Source organism: Oryx dammah, unplaced genomic scaffold (genome assembly GCF_014754425.2).
Source record: "Oryx dammah isolate SB20612 unplaced genomic scaffold, SCBI_Odam_1.1 HiC_scaffold_18, whole genome shotgun sequence".
In the NCBI taxonomy this organism is placed as follows: Eukaryota; Metazoa; Chordata; class Mammalia; order Artiodactyla; family Bovidae; genus Oryx; species Oryx dammah.
Genome location: NW_024070202.1, coordinates 32,104,622 through 32,126,226, shown reverse-complemented (window position 1 = coordinate 32,126,226; position 21,605 = coordinate 32,104,622). Strand labels below are relative to the sequence as shown.

General features: G+C 35.5%; 1 protein-coding gene across 2 annotated transcripts in view; it reads left to right on the top strand.

Annotated features, from left to right (window-relative positions):
- The window catches only part of FAM126A (family with sequence similarity 126 member A), a 90,665-nt gene extending 80,363 nt beyond the window's left edge, over positions 1-10,302 (top strand). Inside the window, exons 11-12 of one of the 2 annotated variants that reach the window (XM_040260655.1) lie at positions 4,508-4,803; positions 5,588-10,302. In XM_040260655.1, coding sequence (XP_040116589.1) covers positions 4,508-4,776 — 269 coding nt within the window. In that variant the 3' untranslated portion in view covers positions 4,777-4,803; positions 5,588-10,302. The remainder of the gene's footprint in view (positions 1-4,507; positions 4,804-5,587) is intronic. The other variant, XM_040260654.1, reaches the window with a different exon arrangement.
- The last annotated feature ends 11,303 nt before the right edge of the window (positions 10,303-21,605 follow it).

The following is a 21,605-nucleotide window of genomic DNA, read 5'->3' as shown; positions in this document are numbered from 1 at the left end:
TAGATATTTGAGGTTCTAAAACTGAGAGAAATCACAACTTTTCATAATCAGCTTTAATGACATTTGCAATTTTTTTTACCTTTTCTTTCCTCTCAAAGCCAGAAGACATTTTGTAGGGAGAAATGATGCCCTTAACTCTCCTCATTTCTGTATATGGAGAGAAGGTGACCTATTTATAGAGATTATACAAATAAAATATTCTCTGAGAAGTTTTTCTTTGGATGTTTTTTGAACTTTTCGAATTATTTGAAGTCAAATGTAAGTATTGTTTTTTATAGGTATAGAATAGTCATGACACATTTTGCATAAAATTTTAAGGTCTGGGCTTTTAGCAGATTCTGTTTTCTTATGCATTTGTATTCCCTTAAAACATCTCCTTTGTAGTCTTTTTCAAAAAAGAATAATTCTTAACTATCTATGTTATCCTTTGGATAGACTTAAAACTATAGACTTAAAAATAACTTTCTGATGTGAACAATCATTTTACTAAACCTACATTTAGAGGCAGATACAACACTTTTCTAAAACAAAGAGCCTGTGTTTTTCTTTGCCATCTAAAAACTCTTTTAAACTCTATGTTACTCTTTTGTTTTATCAGGTCAAGTAGCACATTCTCACCTTTCCCGTGTCTTTTCTGTGTTTTTTCAACTTTGTTTAGGGCTTCCCTAGTGGCTCAGCAATAAAGAATCTGCCTGCAGTGCAGGAGATGTGGATGTGGATTCAATCCCTGGGTTAGGAAGATCCCCTGGAGAAGGAAATGACAACCCACTCCAGTTGGTTTCTTGCCTGGCAATCCCATGGACAGAGGAGCTTGGCGGGCTACAGTCCATGAGGTCACAAGAGTCAGACATGACTTAGGGACTAAACCACCACCACCACACCTTGATTTATTCTAATAATAATTTCATCTCATAACTGGAGACTCGTTCAACTTATCACACAAATCTTATTGGGCACTTACTTAATGCAAGGTACTTTCCTAGGAATGGGGTATACAGCAGTAACCAAGCAAGAATCCCTGACCTCTTGGAGCTTCCATCTGGTAGATATGATAAATAAATAATTATAGGTTAGAAAGTGATGAAGTGCTAAGAAGAAAAAGGAACAAAGTAGGGAAGAGAGTATATGAAACATGGATAATATTGAAGCTTGATGGGATGATCAGGAGAGATTTCATTGAGAAGGAAAGTTTTGAAAAAAGACCTGAAGGAAGTAAGAAGGTGAACCATGTAGCTATGTGGGGAAGAGCATTCCAGGCCTAGGGAATAACAAGACAAATAAGTACTTGTGTGTAGGAGGAGTGGGTCACGTAATTATATAGGGAAGAAGTTGGAGAAGTAAGAGAAAGATCATGTAACAGATGTTTGTGTTTTTTGTAATTATCTTTCTTTATCCTATAATTTTCCTGAGAAATATACTTCATTTCTAGGTTTTCTTTCTGTGAATTTACTTTAATAAACAGTTTAGAAATTTTGTGGTTTTTGCCATTTTTGAGTGATAATATACATAAATTGGGGCTTCCCAGATGACACTAGTGGTAAAGAATCCGCCAACCAGTACAGGAGATGCAAGAGACGCTTGTTTCAATCCCTGGGTCAGAGAGATCTCCTGGAGTAGGAAGTTTTCCAGTACTCCTCCCTGGAAAATTCCATGGACAGAGAAGCCTGGCAGGCTACAGTCCATGTGGCCACAGAGAGTCGAACATGACTGTGTGACTAAGCACGCATAAATTTATTAAAGATTTTTGCCTGTGGAAGAACCTATTTCATTTACTACTTGCCATTTAAGATGATTTTTAAAAATTAGTATTACTGTTTCTTGGGCTGCAGATCGTTACCATTTCCCCAGTAAATATGATTAATAACCCAGCTGCCTCATGCTATTTTATATAATATTCTTGTCATTTCTAGTTTTTCTTGCAAAATCCTAAATTTTCCCCATTGCAGCAGCATTTTCACTGATATCTTTTAAAAAATAAAACCAATTTAAAACATAAATTAACCTTGACGATTCTGACTTACTTAGGTTTTCTTAGAGATTTATTTGATCTTGCTCTGTGTTCAAAGTAAATTGTTTGCTTTCTATGAAAGGACCAGGAATCTAGGCAAATAAGAATTTTTTTTTTAATTAAAAAATGTTTGTCAGAGAATATTTAACTCAAATTGACTGTAATGAATTGAAGAGTTAGTATTTATAGTATGTTAGAATGGACATTTGATGTCAACAAAAGATTCTACTGTTTAGGTCCCCCAAACAGTAGTTGTAACTTTTTCTGATCTTCAGTTTCCTTGTCTGTAAATGGGAATCATTACTCTGTGGGACCCCAGGGATTTTCCAAATCCCATGGACGGAGGAGCCTGGTAGGCTGCAGTCCATGGGGTCACGAAGAGTTGGACACGACTGAGCGACTTCACTTTCACTTTTCACTTTCATGCATTGCAGAAGGAAATGGCAACCCACTCCAGTGTTCTTGCCTGGAGAATCCCAGGGACGGGGGAGTCTGGTGGGCTGCCATCTCTGGGGTCACACAGAGTCGGACACGACTGAAGTGACTTAGCAGCAGCAGCAGCAATGATCCCGTTAAGAGATCTTTGGTGAAACTGCTTCTGCAACGTAAATGGACGTCTTGGTTGTCACCCAAGTGACCAAGTGCCATGCTGGTTTTACTCTCAGTTGCAGTGGCTTCTGGCATTTACCTCAGTTAGATTTTACTTGCCCTCACTTTGAAGACAGCTTTTAGCAATGGGGAATGGGCTTATTTAGGAATTCTGTTAAGGAAGCTGAAGCAGCAGTGTGTTAAACATTAATACCTCACTGATATCCTTTGGCCAGTCTAGGAAAGGATTTCATTTAGGGTATATGCAGTCAAAAGTTTATGAAGCACTGCTGCTGCTGCTGCGTCGTTTCAGTTGTGCCTGACTCTGTGGGACCCCAGAGATGGCAGCCCACCAGCCTCCCCCATCCCTGGGATTCTCCAGGTAAGAACACTGGAGTGGGTTGCCATTTCCTTCTCCAATGCATGAAAGTGAAAAGTGAAAGTGAAGTTGTTCAGTCGTGTCGACTCTTAGCGACCCCATGGACTGCAGCTCACCAGGCTCCTCCGTCCATGGGGTTTTCCAGGCAAGAGTACTGGAGTGGGGTGCCATTGCCTTCTCTATATGAAGCACTATGTAATTGGAAAATTAATATGCCAACATATTGACCTACCAGCCCAGGGCAACATGAAGCTTTGAAGACCTTTGGAGGTGCATATTGCTGCTTGGTAATGGAGTACCCAGTGCATCCATCTTTCAGAATTTGCCACACATTGGCCATGTGGGAAATTTATAAAATCCTAATGCCCAGGTCATAGCTCATACTATTTAAATCAGAATGTTAAGGGTGAAAGCCAGGTATCAGTAGTTCTTCAAGATGCTCAGCAAAGTGGGGACCCATAGGAATATGTGGCTCTGGCCTCCATTCTTCTACCCACAGAGCTTGATGTTCTATCATGAAAAATATTTGAAAGTATTGGGTAACATCACTCACTCAGATTTGTGTTCTACATTTTTAAAGAGTGCATACTGTTTCACATAGTCTTATGTTGTTTTGAACTTCAACTTTCATTACCAGTCCATGGTAGATATATTCATGTTATTTTTTTTCCATCTTTTACAGATATTTCCTTAACAACTTTAAGTGAACCATGGCTTTGTGATTTGAGACACAAAACAATGTCTACAAGTTTTAACTATTTAGGAGTTTCATTGTTTCAATTACAAATTACCATTTTCAGAATAAGGGACCAACAGCCACTTTGATTTTACAAATCCATTTTTATTTATTTCCAGTTTAGTAATGAATGGTTACAAGTTAGCCTAAATTTATGGAATTAGTATGTCTGAAGGAATAGACTGTTTAATTATACCACAGCTGCATTAACATTTACTAATATACAAGATGATTGGTGTGTGAAACAAAAACTATACCTATAGTACTAACCGTGATATAATTGAATAAGCATTTTTCTAACGTCATAGTTTATTAAGGCAGACTTAGTGTAATCTAATTAAAAATAATTATGCAAGGAGAATTCTTAAATGGCTTGGTTCCTCATGTTGACAGGAAGGAACTAGAGTTTTGGCTATAAATCCTTGAAAACTTGCCTAAGGCTTGACATAAGTTCAAGTGGTCACAATATTATCTTAAAAATAGTAAAAATTCTATTTTAAGTTATAAAAAAATTTCTGTTTCACAGTCCATGTCAAATGTGTGTGTGAAAAAATACAGAACATAAAATGATGCTCTGAGTTTTTTCATTGTCATTTGAAATTAAAGAACATGACCCCATTTCTCCAGTACTGTCAGAGTATTGTAAATTATGGGAGTTCCATCAGGGCATATATTTGGCTTAATACCTAACATTCAGTCGTCCAATTTTTGTTTTGGATCGTTTGCTTTTCTTGTTTTGCATTTTTGTTTTGTTTTGTTTTCAGCCATCATTTTGTCTTATCATCTTCAATTCTAGAGCAACCTGACAACAATAATGATACTACTGAATTGGGCATCCTTGTCATTCCTGAGATTAGTGTCACAAATGTGGCCGGAGAGAGAACCGGGAATGGGGAAAAAGGCAGAACACTAGGAGAGATTGATGCCCAGCATATACAGGGTGTACAGGAAACAGCCACAGATCCTAGAACTGAGAGCAAAGGCTTGCCAGAGATCAGGAGGCAAAAATCTGTAAGAAAAATGATGGAGGATGGAATAAACTCACCTGGCAGAGTGCAGTTTTAGCAGAGCACTTTATAGCTGCACTCCAAGGTATCTCATGGCAAAGGGTCACTGCTGCATGTTTTAAGCAACAGTTGCACAGGCACAAAAATCTTGCATGTTATCTAATCAAAATGCATGAATTATGTACACAGTTTCTCAATGACTTAATGCTCTTTGGAATGGTCATATCTATACTGTCTCTGAGTAAATTGTTATGAAAATGAGGCAGAAAATGGCTTCCAGAATAATTTACTGCTTGTGTTTTGAGATCTAAAATTACTTTTTTATCCTTATATTTTTGCCATCTTTGATACAGAAGATAATGTATAAAGAATTTTAACAAGTTTGTGATTATATTTATGGTCTATATATTTTTCTTTTAGTAAGAAAATCTAGAATGTGGAGTGCAACCTTAAAAGTCTTTAAACTATTTTAATAACTTTTTTTTTTAAGTTTCTTGGTATGATCTTTGACTTTACACTGCTTTGCTATTAGGGGAGAGTTTACCCCCTAGTTTTATGTGTGGTGTTTTTCTAATTGTCTCTGATCTTTGCATGAATAGTAAGAAAACTTTTCTAAAAACACAATGGGGTGTGGCTTATGGCATGCTTTTTTATTTAATATACTCTAAATTATTCTAATTTTAATGATAAACTGTTGACATTTTATAGAATGTTTTGATTTATCCTTTGATTTTGGTCAGTAGTCTGTTGCTACATATGCTAAAATTGTTCTAAAATTTATTTAAAGTATATTTGATTTGGTATTAATCATGAAAAAGAATTACTTAAAATGTTTAATATTAATTAATCCTTGTTATTTCTTTGTTTAGGAAATACAGAATTAACAGGTCAAGAAGAACTGATGGAGATATCCGAAGTTGACGAGGGATTTTATTCCAGGGCTGCCTCTAGTACCAGCCAGTCGGGTTTATCAAACATTAGTCAAAATTGTAGTAACAAGACAAGTATAGGAAAGACTCAGAGACGATCAGGAGGAAACAAATCTGGAGGAAAAGAGAAAGAAACTACAGGGGAGTCTTGCAAAGATCACTTTGTTCGAAAACAAACGCAGAGAGCCCAAAGTGAGAATCTTGAGCTTCTCTCCTTAAAGAGACTTACGCTGACAACCAGCCAGTCTCTGCCTAAACCTTGCAGTCATGGTTTGGCTAAAACTGCCACCAGTGTTTTCAGTAAATCCTTTGAACAAGTCAGTGGAGTCTCAGTCCCACATAACCCGTCATCTGCTGTTGGCTGTGGGGCTGGGACAGATGCCAATAGGTTTTCTGCTTGTAGTCTCCAAGAAGAAAAGCTGATATACACTTCTGAAAGGACTGAACTTCCAATGAAGCATCAAGCAGGTCAGCAGAGACCTCCTAGTATTAGCATTACTTTGTCCACAGATTAATTTGTGAGGGTTTCCTCATGTACGCAGTGAATCTGGAAATACAACTGGGCTTCTTCACGCAAGGTCCCAGGGTCATCTTTCATCCCTGCTCCTGACGGGAGCCCTGATGTTTTAAATTCTGATGGCTACCTTGACTTTATGAAGGGAATAATGTCTAGGTTGTAGTGAGTTGAAATATGGTTTTGCTATTTTGGGGGTTCTATTTTTTCCCCTTGGCTTGAGTCTTTTTTTTTTTTTTTAATCTTGTTTCTGTTGCCCTAAGATTGACATTGTGATAGTACATTTTGACAGGTGGTGTGATCAGGTTGGTGACATCTCCTGTAAGGTTGTGAATCTTTTTCTTTAATAACTCCTGTTTTGGTAGCTATATGTTTGAGCTTCAATGTAAAGGGAATCCATGTAAAGGATGAGGCTAGGTACAACTCCAAGAAATCTACAGCTGGCTGTGTAGGAAGCCACTCTGAAAAACAGGCATGTGAAGAAACAAAAATGATACTTATGAAAAGTGCCTGATAAAAATGTTTGTAGCCAGATCATCTTGAAGATTAGTAGAACAGTAATATAAAGCACTGGAAAATGCCTCATAACTCAGTACCCTAAAATATTATGTGATTCCAGGGAATGGAGAGAGGGATTGCTGTCATTTATTTGGAACATTTTATATCAAAAATCAGGTTGCAAGTAGATGTGTTATTTTGAAGTGTTTGATCTGGATTTAGAAGGTGAAAATCCTTTTCAGTTCCTAAGGTGTAATAGGCCATAAAGCTGGCCTACCCTGCTGCTGGATTTTGGAAATACTGCTTAGTTTGGATTCCCATAATTCCAAGCACACATCATTGAAGACTTCACTGTAAATTTTGTACCTCAGCTCTAAAGATAGCAGTGTTCACCATATTGAATGGTTTGTCTATAAATGAAGGAAATTAGGTAAAATTTTCATCTATTAAATATCATTGAAAGAAAATAAAAATAGTGAAATGTGGACTAAAGTAATTTAGGTTATTTATGTTTGTGTTCTTAAATTTAAATTTTAAAATATGAAGAATATTGAATGTGTTTCTTGTTTTGTGAACAGGCCTATTTTAAATGTTCTTGTTAAGATATGAAGAATAATTAGTATAGTTGCCCCCAGCCAAAAAATAAAATAAAAACAAAAGCTAATTTAACAGAAGCTGAACAAACTTGTATGAAGCTATAGAGGATCATGTGACCTCCAGATGGATGTAAAAATTTTGATATTTGCTAGTGGTGGTAATTTTAGCTATGGTGAGGTTCCTTTTAAATCAAGTAGGCTTAGTAATAATCTAGGGTAAGAGAGAAAAAAGCAGGGTTGAGAATGGGAGAGTAAGTTTAATGGGGAGGAAGACCTAGGGAGCTTCTACTTTTCAGTGGTTAGTACACAGTTTTCCTTATTCGTAGTCCTTAGCTATAGCCAAACAGAGAAAATGCTAGTTTTCATCTTGTACCTATTTACGCAGAGCTCAAATATATGAAAAAGTTGTATGTCTTGAAGACTGCTAAAGTATTTACAGTATGAATGCAGTTTTGACTATAACTACTTTGGCTGTTGTTTTATCTAATTTTTCAAAAATCATTGACTAGTTTTCATTGAGTAATCCTAAATATGGTTTTTAACATAAGTGAAGTTGATATTTTTAGTTCCAGTGATAGAAATGAAGATCTATTGGCATACATTATAGTTAAAAAAAAAAAGTCAAGTCAACTGGACAGTGAAAGTTGACAAAGTATTAATGTACTAAGAATCCTGTGTTCAATTTAAATCCTGTGTACAATCACTGTGAATTTCCTATTGTCTTTTTGTAATTCTTTAACAAAGAATTTTTCCTAGGCATAGCTGCTAACAATCTTAATAGTCTTTAATAGTCTTAAGAACTAATTTAAAAGATTGGCATTGGAAGCGAGTTAAGGTGCTTAGGAAATGTTTTAGAAGGATTTTGGAAGACATTAGTTTGAGGACACATTAGCCAGCACAAATAAGAGATCAGGTTTTAATGTTCAGCTGTTGTAATGGAACCTCATTTTGGTATTATTCTAGATCATTGTGGTCTGAGGAGCAGTAAGGAGCATTGGCATCACCTGGTAGAATTTCAGAGCCACCTTAGATCTACTGAATCATAACCTGCCTTTTAATAAGATCTCAAGTGATTATTATGCACATTAAAGTTTGAGAAGACAGTATCAAAGTGCAAACAAATCACTTACCTAATATTTAGAATTCTCAGTGGTCTCACAACCCTAGATCAAATATGTTGGATACTATAATCTTCACTGTTTTTAACAGCTAATTAATTTTTTATAGTGTCAACTCACTTAAGTCCCCTAATTCTAAATCTTTAATGAATCTCATTTGTTTTTACAATAAAAATGGTTAATATTTTGTACTTTTTTGATAACTAAAAATGGAATCAGAGCTCTGCAGTTTTAAGTATGAAAGAGGTACCACCCTTTTATACAGTGCACAGCAAATCTGCATGTGGTTATTCTTTTAAAAACCCTGAAGGATTACTCAAAGGAATGGTTCTGAATTTTTGCTCCAAGTAATTTGCACCAGTTGATTTTCTGGAATGTGGAATTATGTGCAGTTGTGTTAACGAGAAAATACTTTTGTAGTATCTTTGATGCTATTTCAAGTAAGGATTATACAATTGAAAATTTTTATAGCAATTATAAATACTGGGTAATGCTAACTTATTGTAACAATTGTAATTGTCTCTACTATTCTTGTCCCACTTACTTTGCCAAATTTGAAAGTTGGGGTGGCTTTTGTAGGTCATTTTCTTCTGAAGATGCTGACGTGACCATTTGGTCACAGACCTCTGTATATTCAGAGTAATATCTTTTATCACAAGAAGAAGTCTGGACAAAATTGGGGCCTTGTACCCCATAGCTCAGAGGATCTCAGTAGACCCTGTAGTCCCATTCTGCATTTTAAACCTCTAAAAGATTCTTCGAATTACCCAGCCTCTCACTCTTCAAATACCCAACTACCTAGGATATTCTAGTGAAGATGGATGCCAGATTTTGCCTTTTGGAATCCAAGTGGAGAGAGAAACAAAGACTTAAGGGGAATGTCTAGGGCAGGTGAGCACCCTGGAATCCCTTGTTATACCACCATGGAGCTTTTAAAGGCAACTCTGTAGATTTGAAGAGTAGAAATTCTCAGTCCTTAAATGATTTCAGTGGTTTTTGAAAAAGCAATATTTCATTGTTCTCTTCAATTATGAAGTAACTGCTTAGCAAAGATTATTCATTTAAAGACAAAAGAGTTGAAATAAAGGGAAATAAAAATTTTAAACCAAAATAGATAAAAATGATCCCATTTTAGGGAATTTTGTCTGTTTGGAAGAATAAAATTAAAGTGTTGAAGCCTTTACATTTAAATTATAAAGAAAAATACACTCAGACTTAATTTTCAGCAAATATTTAAAATAAGGCTATTTAACATTTGAGTCTGTAGGCACTGTAAGTCTACACTTTATTAAAGGGAAGCAAATCAAGAAAATACGTATGTTAAATAATGTAACTGAAAAAAAATTTTTCGAAAAGCTATTTAAAAAGAATAATTTGATGGGTACTTAAATTAAGCATTGTAGATAAAAATTAGTGTATTAATAGTGTCTTCCCAATCTTTGGATAAAAAAATTAACTCTCTAGTCCTTTGATTAGCATGAATTTATACTTTTAGATTAATTGCTTAGTAAAATTATATATAATGCTATGAGTTATTCACATTTATATTTAATATTGATAAATTCTTCATCAGAGAATATAAGTATGTTATCTTCTGTATTTTGTAACTTGTGCATATCTAAAGAGACTAACAGTGAACATTTTAGAAGATGCTTTTGTGTTTTTTAATAATAGAGTTCTAGAGTATTAATGTCTTGATATAAAGTTTCTACTAGTAAACTCAAGATCTGTTTCACATACTGTTATTGTGTACCTCTAATCTTTACTTCTAATTACGTAGTGATACTAATCTTTTCATAGTAAACATACTTGTTTCTAATTGTATTCCTAGAGTTTACATTCCTAAAGAATAAATTATGACTTTGGATATTTTTATGTGCTCCCTACCTTTTTAAGGTTATGGAAATAAACTGGAGTTTAGTTTTTTGACGTTTTGTATATTTGTGTAATTGTTCTCCATATATAATAGTTTTTACAACAGTGCTGCCTCTTGTTTTATTGAAATAAAAACAGAAAAAAAATTTTTTTCCAGATCACTTTACTCATTAAAAAACCATCATAAAATTTTGCAAAAGTCATGTGGAGGAAGAAATAAAATGAGAAGACTTAGGTGAGTTGAGTCATTGAGAGCTTTTGGGAGTAAGCCATAGGACAATGACATTTCATTCTTGGCTTTATGTTTTACATGGCCTGTGGATGAGATGTGTGACAAATTCATTAATATTCATCAAAAAGAAGATGAGCTCCATGAGTCATGCACCACTGACGTTTGTCATACCAAGAGTACAGGCAACTTTAGATAACAATGCTTTGCCCTTTTCTCTGTTGTATGAGTCTTTATCTCTTGAATGCAGAGATTATATGCCTCTAGGATAGGACTTTGTGCATTGTAGATACTGAGACACTTAATGAATGTGTGAGTTAGGTTGACATTAGTGTTGGGAAACAATCAAGGATAAGTTCTCCAATGTATTATATTACAGTAAAATTTTAAAATTCCATTTACTGACTCTAGGAAATCTCCATGACATTACCTTGAATAGTATTACTGTGTGTGCTTAGAAACAAAACCCTCTTAGAAACTTGAAAAAAAAATCCTGTTTTATAGTTGATTATATATTTGGATAATTCCACTTTATCTAAGGAACTGAATACTTTTGGAAATATTTTCTAAACTACTATTAGAGGAGCATTCACAGAAAACAAGAGAAGTGATTTTTGTAAATCACATGTTAGCCCTATGGAAGAGAAACTCTTCTAGTGACTTTTAACAATCACCATAAATAGTTGACTCACTTCCTAGAATCTGTAATACCAGCATAATAATTTTATAATAAGAAAGGCTTTGACAGATAATTCTAGTCACTTGGTAATTTCCCTGTATTGTTACGGTGGTAGTAGTAATAGCTAATATTTGTAATTAAAATTATGATCTCATTTAATCTTCAAAACATTCCTATAAAATGATTAGAATCCCCATTTTAAAAAGAGGAAACTGAAGCTCTCAAAAGGGCAGATGACTTGCCCAAAGTCACAGAGCTGCTGGGTGGAAAGCTAGGTCTTGTAATTCATTTTTCTATCACCTGGTAAAAGAAGATACTAAGTGATACTATATAACAGACATATTATATATTTGATATTCATTCATTCCATAAGTGACAGTTAAGTTTTAAGGTGAAAATAAAAGTTTTCTAAAAATATGATACTTTTTGGTGAACTTTAGGTAATTGTGTTTCCTTCAGTGGTAAACTGAATGCTAGTCAGTCAGATATTAAAAACATAGTAAAATATAAATTAAGATTTTATTCTTTCACCTGTCAGATAAGGATTTAAAAGATTGAGACTAGTATTGGTATAGGAGTTGGGAAATTTAAGTCCATTAGGACTTAAATTGGTACAACTAAAATAATGAGCAACTCAGCAGGATCTATCAGACTTTAAAGTGCATGTCTTCTGAGCTAGCAACCCTACTCTTCTGTGTTTATTACACACTATATTTTTTGGAAATTTTAGTATAAATGTGTAAAGATATTCATTGAAGCATTGCTTGTAATAGTGAAAAAAAAAAAGTCTAAATAACCATTAATAGAGGACTGGATAAAGTATGGTGCATACATACATATAGTAGAAAATAATGTAGCTGTGAAAAACAATGCACATTTGTATGTGATGATTCAGAAAGATTATTTAATTATAATGTTGCTGCTGCTGCTAAGTCACTTCAGTCGTGTCTGACTCTATGCGACCCCATAGATGGCAGCCCACCAGGCTCCCCCGTCCCTGGGATTCTCCAGGCAAGAACACTGGGATGGGTTGCCATTTCCTTCTCCAATGCACGAAAGTGAAAAGTAAAAGTGAAGTCACTCAGTCGTGTCCGACCCTCAGCGACCCCATGGACTGCAGCCTACCAGGCTTCTCCGTCCATGGGATTTTCCAGGCAAGAGTACTGGAGTGGGGTGCCATTGCCTTCTGGAAAGAAAATGTCATAGAACAATTTCATTGTTCTATGTAGAACATTTCATATGGATATATATGTATTTATATATACATACATGTATATGTACAGCACATATGTGTTTGCTGGTGTGTGGGGAGAAAAGCATTATTTCTCTAAGTGTGATCTAATGGTAGCCTGCATCAGGGAAAAAGTGGTGCTTTTAAAAACAGATTCTGAGACCTTGTGCTGAACCCTCTAAATCAGAATCATGAAGTGAAGTATGGAAACCTTTATTTATAACAAGTTCCTCAGTTGATTCTTATGCAACCTTAATGTTTGGTCTAGTAGCTAACAGCAGTGAATTGATTGTCTTTCTGGTAGTAGTCTGTAGTTAGGAAAAACAAATATTTTAAAATGTTAATTGTTAAATTGAGGTGTAGTTTACACATAATGTTAAATTAGTTTCAGGTATACAACATAATGGTTCAATATTTGTATATACTGCAAAATGATCACCAAAGGTAAGTGTAGTTAACATTCATCACAATACATAGTTTCTTCTCTTGTGATGAGAACTTTTAAGATTTACTCTCTTAGCAATTTTCAAATAAGCAATGCAGCATTAACTATAGTGATCATGCTGTACATTACATCCTCATGACTTTTATAATTGCAAGCTTATACCTTTAGACTCCCTTCACCTATTTTACCACCTTTCCACCCACCTCTGACTTATTTCACTTAATATAAAGCCCCTAATATCCAACCATGTTATCACAAGTTACATGATAAGTTTTTCAGCTTTTCTGTGACTGGATGATATTCCTGTGCACACGTGTGTGTGTGTGCACGTGTGTGTGTCTGTATAGTATGTACCTCATTTTCTTTATCCATTCATTTATTAATGGACACTTAGGTTGTTTCAGAAAGGATAAATTTCTTGAACAGATCTTGTGTTCTAGATGAGGTTTCCCCTAAGATAAAGCTGGTTAACAGTGATTAACATTATTAACATAGACCTTTAGTGAAAAGTAAATTGGCCTGACATAGAAAAATGATTCTTTTGTATCAGTTCAGTTCAGTTCAGTCACTCAGTCGTGTCTGACTCTTTGTGACCCCATGAATTGCAGCACGCCAGGCCTCCCTGTCCATCACCAACTTCTGGAGTACACCCAAACTCATGTGCATCGAGTCGGTGATGCCATCCAGCCATCTCATCCTCTGTCATCCCCGTCTCATCCTGCCCCCAATCCCTCCCAGTATCAGAGTCTTTTCCAATGAGTCAACTCTTCGCATGAGGTGGCCAAAGTACTGGAGTTTCAGCTTTGGCATCATTCCTTCCAAAGAACACCCAGGACTGATCTTTAAAATGGACTGATTGGATCTCTCTTCTCCAACACCACAGTTTGAAAGCATCAATTCTTCAGCGCTCAGCTTTCTTCACAGTCTAACTCTCACATCCATACATGACCACAGGAAAAACCATAGCCTTGACTAGATGGGACATTTGTTGGCAAAGTAATGTCTCTGCTTTTGAATATGCTGTCTAGGTTGGTCATAATTTTCCTTCCAAGGAGTAAGCGTCTTTTAATTTCATGGCTGCAGTCACCATCTGCAGTGATTTTGGAGCCCCCCAAATAAAATCTGACACTGTTTCCACTGTTTCCCCATCTATTTCCCATGAAGTGATGGGACCAGATGCCATGATCTTTGTTTTCTGAATGTTGAGCTTTAAGCCAACTTTTTCACTCTCCTCTTTCACTTTCATCAAGAGGCTTTTTAGTTCCTCTTCACTTTCTGCCATAAGGGTGGTGTCATCTGCATATCTGAGGTGATTGATATTTGGGCAATCTTGATTCCAGCTTGTGCTTCTTTCAGCCCAGTGTTTCTCATGATGTACTCTGCATATAAGTTAAATAAGCAGGGTGACAATATACAGCCTTGACGTACTCCTTTTCCTATTTAGTATTCTTGCCTTGAGAACCCCATGAACACCATGAAAAGAAAATGATAGGATACTGAAAGAGGAACTCCACAGGTCAGTAGGTGCCCAGTATGCTACTGGAGATCAGTGGAGAAATAACTCCAGAAAGAATGAAGGGATGGAGCCAAAGCAAAAACAATACCCAGTTGTGGATGTGACTGGTGATAGAAGCAAGGTCTGATGCTGTAAAGAGCAATATTGCATAGGAACCTGGAATGTCAGATCCATGAATCAAGGAAAATTTGAAGTGGTCAAACAGGAGATGGCAAGAGTGAACGTCAACATTCTGGGAATCAGCAAACCAAAATGGACTGTAATGGGTGAATTTAACTCAGATGACCATTATATCTACTACTGCGGGCAGGAATCCCTTAGAAGAAATGGAGTAGCCATCATGGTCAACAAAAGAGTCCAAAATGCAGTACTTGGATGCAATCTGAAAAATGACAGAATGATCTCTGTTCATTTCCAAGGCAAACCATTCAATATCACAGTAATCCAAGTCTATGCCCCAACCAGTAACGCTGAAGAAGCTGAAGTTGAATGGTTCTATGAAGACCTACAAGACCTTTTAGAACTAACACCTAAAAAAGATGTCCTTTTCATTATAGGGGACTGGAATGCAAAAGTAGGAAGTCAAGAAACACCTGGAGTAACAGGAAAATTTGGCCCTGGAATACGGAATGAAGCAGGGCAAAGGCTAATAGAGTTTTGCCAAGCGAACGCACTGGTCATAGCAAACACACTCTTCCAACAACACAAGAGAAGACTCTACACATGGACATCACCAGATGGTCAACATCAAAATCAGATTGATTATATTCTTTGCAGCCAAAGATGGAGAAACTCTATCCAGTCAGCAAAAACAAGACCAGGAGCTGACTGTGGCTCAGATCAAGAACTCCTTATTGCCAAATTCAGACTGAAATTGAAGAAAGTAGGGAAAACCACTAGACCATTGAGGTATGACCTAAATCAAATCCCGTATGATTATACAGTGGAAGTGAGAAATAGATTTAAGGGCCTAGATCTGATAGAGTGCCTGATGAACTATGGATGGAGGTTCGTGACATTGTACAGAAGACAGGGATCAAGACCATCCCCATGGAAAAGAAATGCAAAAAAAGAATGATCTTAAAACTCCTTTAAGTCTCCATTTTATCCTAAGGGTAGCCCCCCAAACTGCCTGCATGAGAACTTATCAGGACCGATTTCTCAGCCACATCAAAGCAATTTTGGTTCAGTTGATGAGGCATGTGGAGCACAGAAATCTGCATTTTAATAAGCACATCCCTCTGTATCTACTTTGCCTTCTCCAGATGTTTTGCATACACAATGATTTCCTCACAATGATTTGTTTAGATTAACTCCAGGAAAAACTTTTGTTTCAATGATGTGTCTTGACACCTAGAAAGCCCTCAATAAATATTTTTCAAGTAGTCTTTGATTCTCCTGTTCCAACATATCAGCTAGATTCAAGAGTTCAGTTGGAGAGATTGAGGGTTCTCTGTGCTGAGGATACATGGAGGGAACTAGGGCAATGTGGCAGCCTCAGCCAGTCGCCAGCTAGGTGTCACTAAGGAATGATTTTGTTGTTGTTGTTATTTTTAATCTTTGTTTCATAATAAAGTTCTTGTTTTTTAAATCCAGGCATATCTTACCTGAACTAATTAACAATGAGTAAGGAGAAAAGGAAAATTTCCCCACCTCTCCTAAACAGCTTATTCTTTGCTGGGAGATTGGACCAACCTTGGTCAGGTGTATTACTTGCACACTGAGTGTGAGAACCATGGGCTTTAGCCAAACCATCACACATAGTTAGAGCAACAAAATCAAGACCAGTTAAATGATTTCTCCAAGGTAGTATCAATACTTTGAACATACGGGTTTAAATTATTTCTTGTATAGTCCCCTAAGTGGAATTACCAATTAAAGACATTAATGGCCCAATGCTAGATAGGTTTTCTGAACAATCAAATGAAAATTGCACTGCTGCAAATTATGTATTACTCTCCCTGCCCTCCAACCCCAACTGCCACCAACCAGTGCTTCTAATTTTGAACCTTAATTTATTTAAAAGTTTTAATTGTTGCGTAATTGTGCCCCAGAATATCCATTTTCATATCAAAGAAGCCTAGCAAGGCTGTGCATTTTTCATTTTGGTGATTTGATATCTGCAAGTCTGCATGTGTAAATAGTTTGTCGATGCTAACTATAAATCAAGTATAATAAGGCATTAATCTTATACCTTTAAGATTATTGTTTGATAATTTGGATAGTAAACTCCATTTTTTCTAGCTCTTAAAATAATGTTCAGTGTTCATTTGGAATTACATTTGACCCTTGAACAACACCTGTCCATTTATAGGTGAATTTTTTCAATATATATGTACTACAAGGTAGACTATAAAATTATACGTGGATTTTCAACTTAGCATGATTCAGCACTGCAACCTCCATGTCGTTCAAGGATCAACTGTACTTTCAGAGTTAATGTCTCAGATTCTGATGTATTAGAAATCTCCCACCCATCCCCCTGGTTTATTCCTGTCCCCCTCTGCTTCTTCTTTACACTTGTATGTGAACTTTCTCTTCGTGACTAAGAAGCCAGTGGAAATGGAAATATTAATTGAGCTGAGTCAGTGAGTCATCCTTGAAAAAAACAGTGGCAGCATTAAGATTATGATTTTGATACCATTACTGCTTCTTCTATTCATCACCAAGTGATAATAGAGGCACCGTATGATGGTCCTGTTCACTAATTTTTCCAAATAATGCTATTTATCAAGAGATTGGGCTGGAAACTGAAGCTAGTATTTAATTTAATCTAACAGTGAACAATGTTAATGTTTTACTTGAGTCTTTTCAGACAGAAACACAGTATATGTCTTCATAAATTTATATTTCCCCCCCATTAGTTTAATTTCCCCATAAATAAATTTCGTTAGGTGGTAAAAATGTTAAAAAATCATGTTAAAAAATCCTACCTATCTAATTTTATTTTTATTATGTAAACATAGAAATGAAACATTTAATGAAACATATTTGAAATGAAACATATTTGATATCCTATGTGTAAAACCAGAGCATATAATGTAAAAATATAGCTGCATCTGGAAAAAGATTAGAAAGTTATATAAAATAAAGACATACGATTATATTTCTTTTTTCCTTTTTGGCAAATTTTCTTTAAAGATATTACTTAATACTTATGTGAAGAAATTAAAGATGGTGACTTACATAAAATAATTTCTTTTTTTTTTTTTTAATAATTTCTTTTAAGATGTGGGTAAATCCCTTTTCCTCTTGAAAGCATACTGGGTATGCCCAATTTTACTTTACCATCCAGTAGTAAGCACTTGGGATCCCAAAGACAAATTTGTTTAAAGTTTGAATTACTAAGTTTTCTTTAGAATTTTATAATTTTTACATTTTATATCTTACTGATCTTACTATATTATGTATTTTTTGCCTTTGTTTTATCAGTTTTCATATTTTTAATATTTTTATAGCTTTCTCCTAGGTAGTAATAAAATTTGTTGAAATAGAAGAAAATTATATTTCCCTAATTTTTCTTCAATAGTTTAAAGTAAAAATTTTAAATATTTTAGAAATATTGACTTGGAAAATCAACAATTTTTAATATTTTCCCATGTTTATTTATGTATATTACTATGTATGTATAGTTCTATTTTTGAACTCATATTTTTCTCTATTTTCAATAACATGTTCTTCAACAAATATCTATTATGCATCAGTAAATTCTACTACCTAGTATTTTCTTTTCCCTTTTCACTATTTGTGCTAATAGCTTATTTGTTATAGAACTTTTTTTGCAGAATCAACTATTGGTGTTAATTAATTTTATTTTTTCTTCTCCTTAGTATATATTTACTCTTAGTTTTATTATTTCTTACTTTCTCTTGGCTTGCTAGTTATTTATTTATTTATTTATCTAAAGTAGGAACGCAGTTGATGTTTCTTTTTACTTCTTAGTATTGGAAACCTCTGAAGCAATATAATTTTTTTTTTTTTTTAAACTCTTCTGTGTATTTTGGTGCTTAAGATGCTCTTTGAAAGCATCAGATTGTTGGATTTCTTTTTCGATCCAGATATTTATCATTTTTTAAAAGGAGGCTTAGCCAAATCACATTTATTATTTTAATCAATTCCTCTGCATTCATATTATTACATTCCTGAAAGTGAAAGTGAAGTCACTCAGTCGTGTCCAACTCTGCGGCCCGTGGACTATAGCCCACCAAGCTCCTCCATCCATGGGGTTCTCCAGGCAAGAATACTGGAGTGGGTTGCCATTTTATTCCTGCTGCTGCTACTAAGTCACTTCAGTCGTGTCCGACTCTGTGCCACCCCATAGACGGCAGCCCACCAGCCTCCCCTGTCCCTAGGATTCTCCAGGGAGTGGGTTGCCATTTCCTTCTCCAATGCATGAAAGTGAAAAGTGAAAGGGAAGTCGCTCAGTCGTGTCCAACCCTTAGCATGGACTGCAGCCTACCAGGCTCCTCCATCCATGGGATTTTCCAGGCAAGAGTCTTGGAGTGGAGTGCCACTGCCTTCTCCATTTTATTCCTATATAAGCTTAAATATTGTTGCTATATTGTTATACTTTTTCTTTTCCTTAAAGGAAAACTAAACCAGTTTTCTTGTGCCTTTCTAAAATCTATGCCTCCCTTCAATTTGATTCTTAGGCAATCACTCTGTTTTCTTTACTAAAGATTGGTTTTTCCATTTTCTAGTATCATATAAATGGGATCATAAAGTAATACTTTTTTTTTTGGCCTGGCATCTTTCATTCAGCATAATTATCTTGCAATTTATCCATGTTATGGTGTGAATCAATTCAGTTCAGTTCAGTTGTTAAGTCATGTCCAACTCTTTGCAACCCCATGGACTGCAGCACACCAGGCTTCCCTATCCATCACCAACTCCTGGAGCTTGTGCAAACTCATGTCCATCCAGTCAGTGATCCCATCCAACCATCTCATCCTCTGTTGGCCCCTCTCCTCCCGCCTTTAATCTTTCCCAGCATCAGGGTCTTTTCCAATGAGTCAACTCTTCACATCAGGTAGCCAAAATATTGGAGTTTCAGCTTTAGGATCAGTCCTTCCAATGAACACCCAGAACTGATCTTTAGGATGGACTGGTTGGATCTCCTTGCAGTCCAAGGGAGTCTCAAGAGCCTTCTCCAACACCACAGTTCAAAAGCATCAATTCTTTGGCGCTCAGCTTTCTTTATGGTCCAACTTTCACATCCATACATGACTATTGGAAAAACCATAGCTTTGACTAGATGGACCTTTGTTGGCAAAGTAATGTCACTGCTTTTTAATATGCTGTCTAGGTTTGTCATAGCTTTAAAATCAATAGTCTGTTCTTTTTGTAGTCAAGATAGCTAAATAGTACACTAGTATATGGATATACCACAGTGTGTTTATCCATTCACTTGTTGATAGACATTTAGGTTGTTTTCAGTTTTGCGATACTATAAATAAAGCTCAGAATAAGCATTTGTGTACAATTTTTTATGTGCAAATATGTTTTCATTTCTCTTTGATACATGCCTAGGAGTGTATTTTAGCCTCAGCTGCTATAATAAAATACCACAGATTGGGTAATTTATAAATAACAAAAATTCATTTCTTGCAGTCCTAGAAGCTGGAATTCTGAGATCAGGACACTGGCATAGTCAGGTGAGGGCTCTCTTCATGGTGTCAGACTTGTCTTTGTGTCCTCACCTGGTGGAAGGGGCTGGGGAGCTCTGTGGGGTCTCTTTTATAAGAACACTAATCCCATTCATGAGCATTCTACCCTCTTGATCCAAGATCTCCCAGAGTATCTCTGTTCTAATATCATCACATTGGGCATTAAGATTTCAACATATGAATTGGGGTGGGAGGGGACACAAACATTCAGGCCATAGCAAAGTAGTATTGCTGAGTTGTTTGGTAACTCTATGTTTAATATTTTGAGAAACTATTTTCTGCAACGGCTGCACTATTTTATACATCCTCCAGTATAGTTCATGAGGGTTGCAATTTCTTTACTTCCTTACCAATACTTGTTATTTTCTGTTTTATTTTTCATCCAGCTGTTCATTCTAGTATGTGTGAAATGGTATCTTATTATGGTTTTTATTTGCCTTTCCTTATTGACTAATGATACTGAGCATCTTTTTATGTGCTTATTGACCACTTACATGTCTTTAGCTGTTGAAGTACAATCTGTCATTTTTCCTTTTGTGATTCACATTTTAGTGTTCGTATCTAAGAAACTTTGTTTTACCCCAAGATTACAAAGATCTTCTTTGTTCTCTTCTAGAAGCTTTATAGTTTTAGATTGTACATTTATGTCTGCAGTTTGACTTAATTTTTGTGTATAATTTGAAGAAAGAGCTGATACTTATTTTTTCCCATACATATATGTAATTATTCCAGCGCCATTTGTTGAAAAAAATTTTCTTTGCCCATTGAATTCCCTTGGGACTTAAAAAAAATTAGTTAACCATATATGTATGCTCTGTTTCTAGACTGTATTCTCTTCCATTGGTCTACGTGTCTACTTTTTACCAGTACCGTTTTGTCTTGATTCCTGTAGCTGAGGGCTTCTCAACCTCAGCACTATTGATATTTTGGCTCCAATAATTGTTCATTGGATAGATAAGAGTTATCCTGTGCATTGTAAGATGTTTAGCAGCATTCCTGGCCTTTATCCAGTGGTCCACATCCACTGTAGACAGTGTTATCTATTAGTTCCTTCTGGTTTGTTTTATTTTCTTTTCTGGCTTTCTCTGGGTTGCTTAAACATTGTTTCAGAATTCATGGCATTTTTAAAATTCCATTTTCTTTCAAATATATATATATATTTTTGTTTAAATTGTGCCTTTTGGAGAAATCCCTGGTGGTCCAGTGGTTATGACTTGACACTTTCACTGCTGAGGGCCTGGATCCAATTCCTGGTTGGGGAAACAAGATCCCATATGCCATGCAGGGTGGCCAAAAAATAAATAAAATAAACCATAACTTTTGTAGGGAATATATATTTGGATCTTGCTTTCTTTTCCACTCTAATAATCTTTGCCTTTTAAATAAAATGTTGAGATAATTAACCTGATGTGATATTGCTATGGTTACATTTAGGTCTATATATCATTCTTATAATTTGTACCCTCCATTTTTTGTTCTTCTTTTCCCACTTTTTTGCTTAAAAATAGTTTCTTATTATTGCATTTTAATTGTTGGTATTTTAGTCACTTCTTTATATTATTATTATTTTAGTGGCTGCTCTAGGAATTAA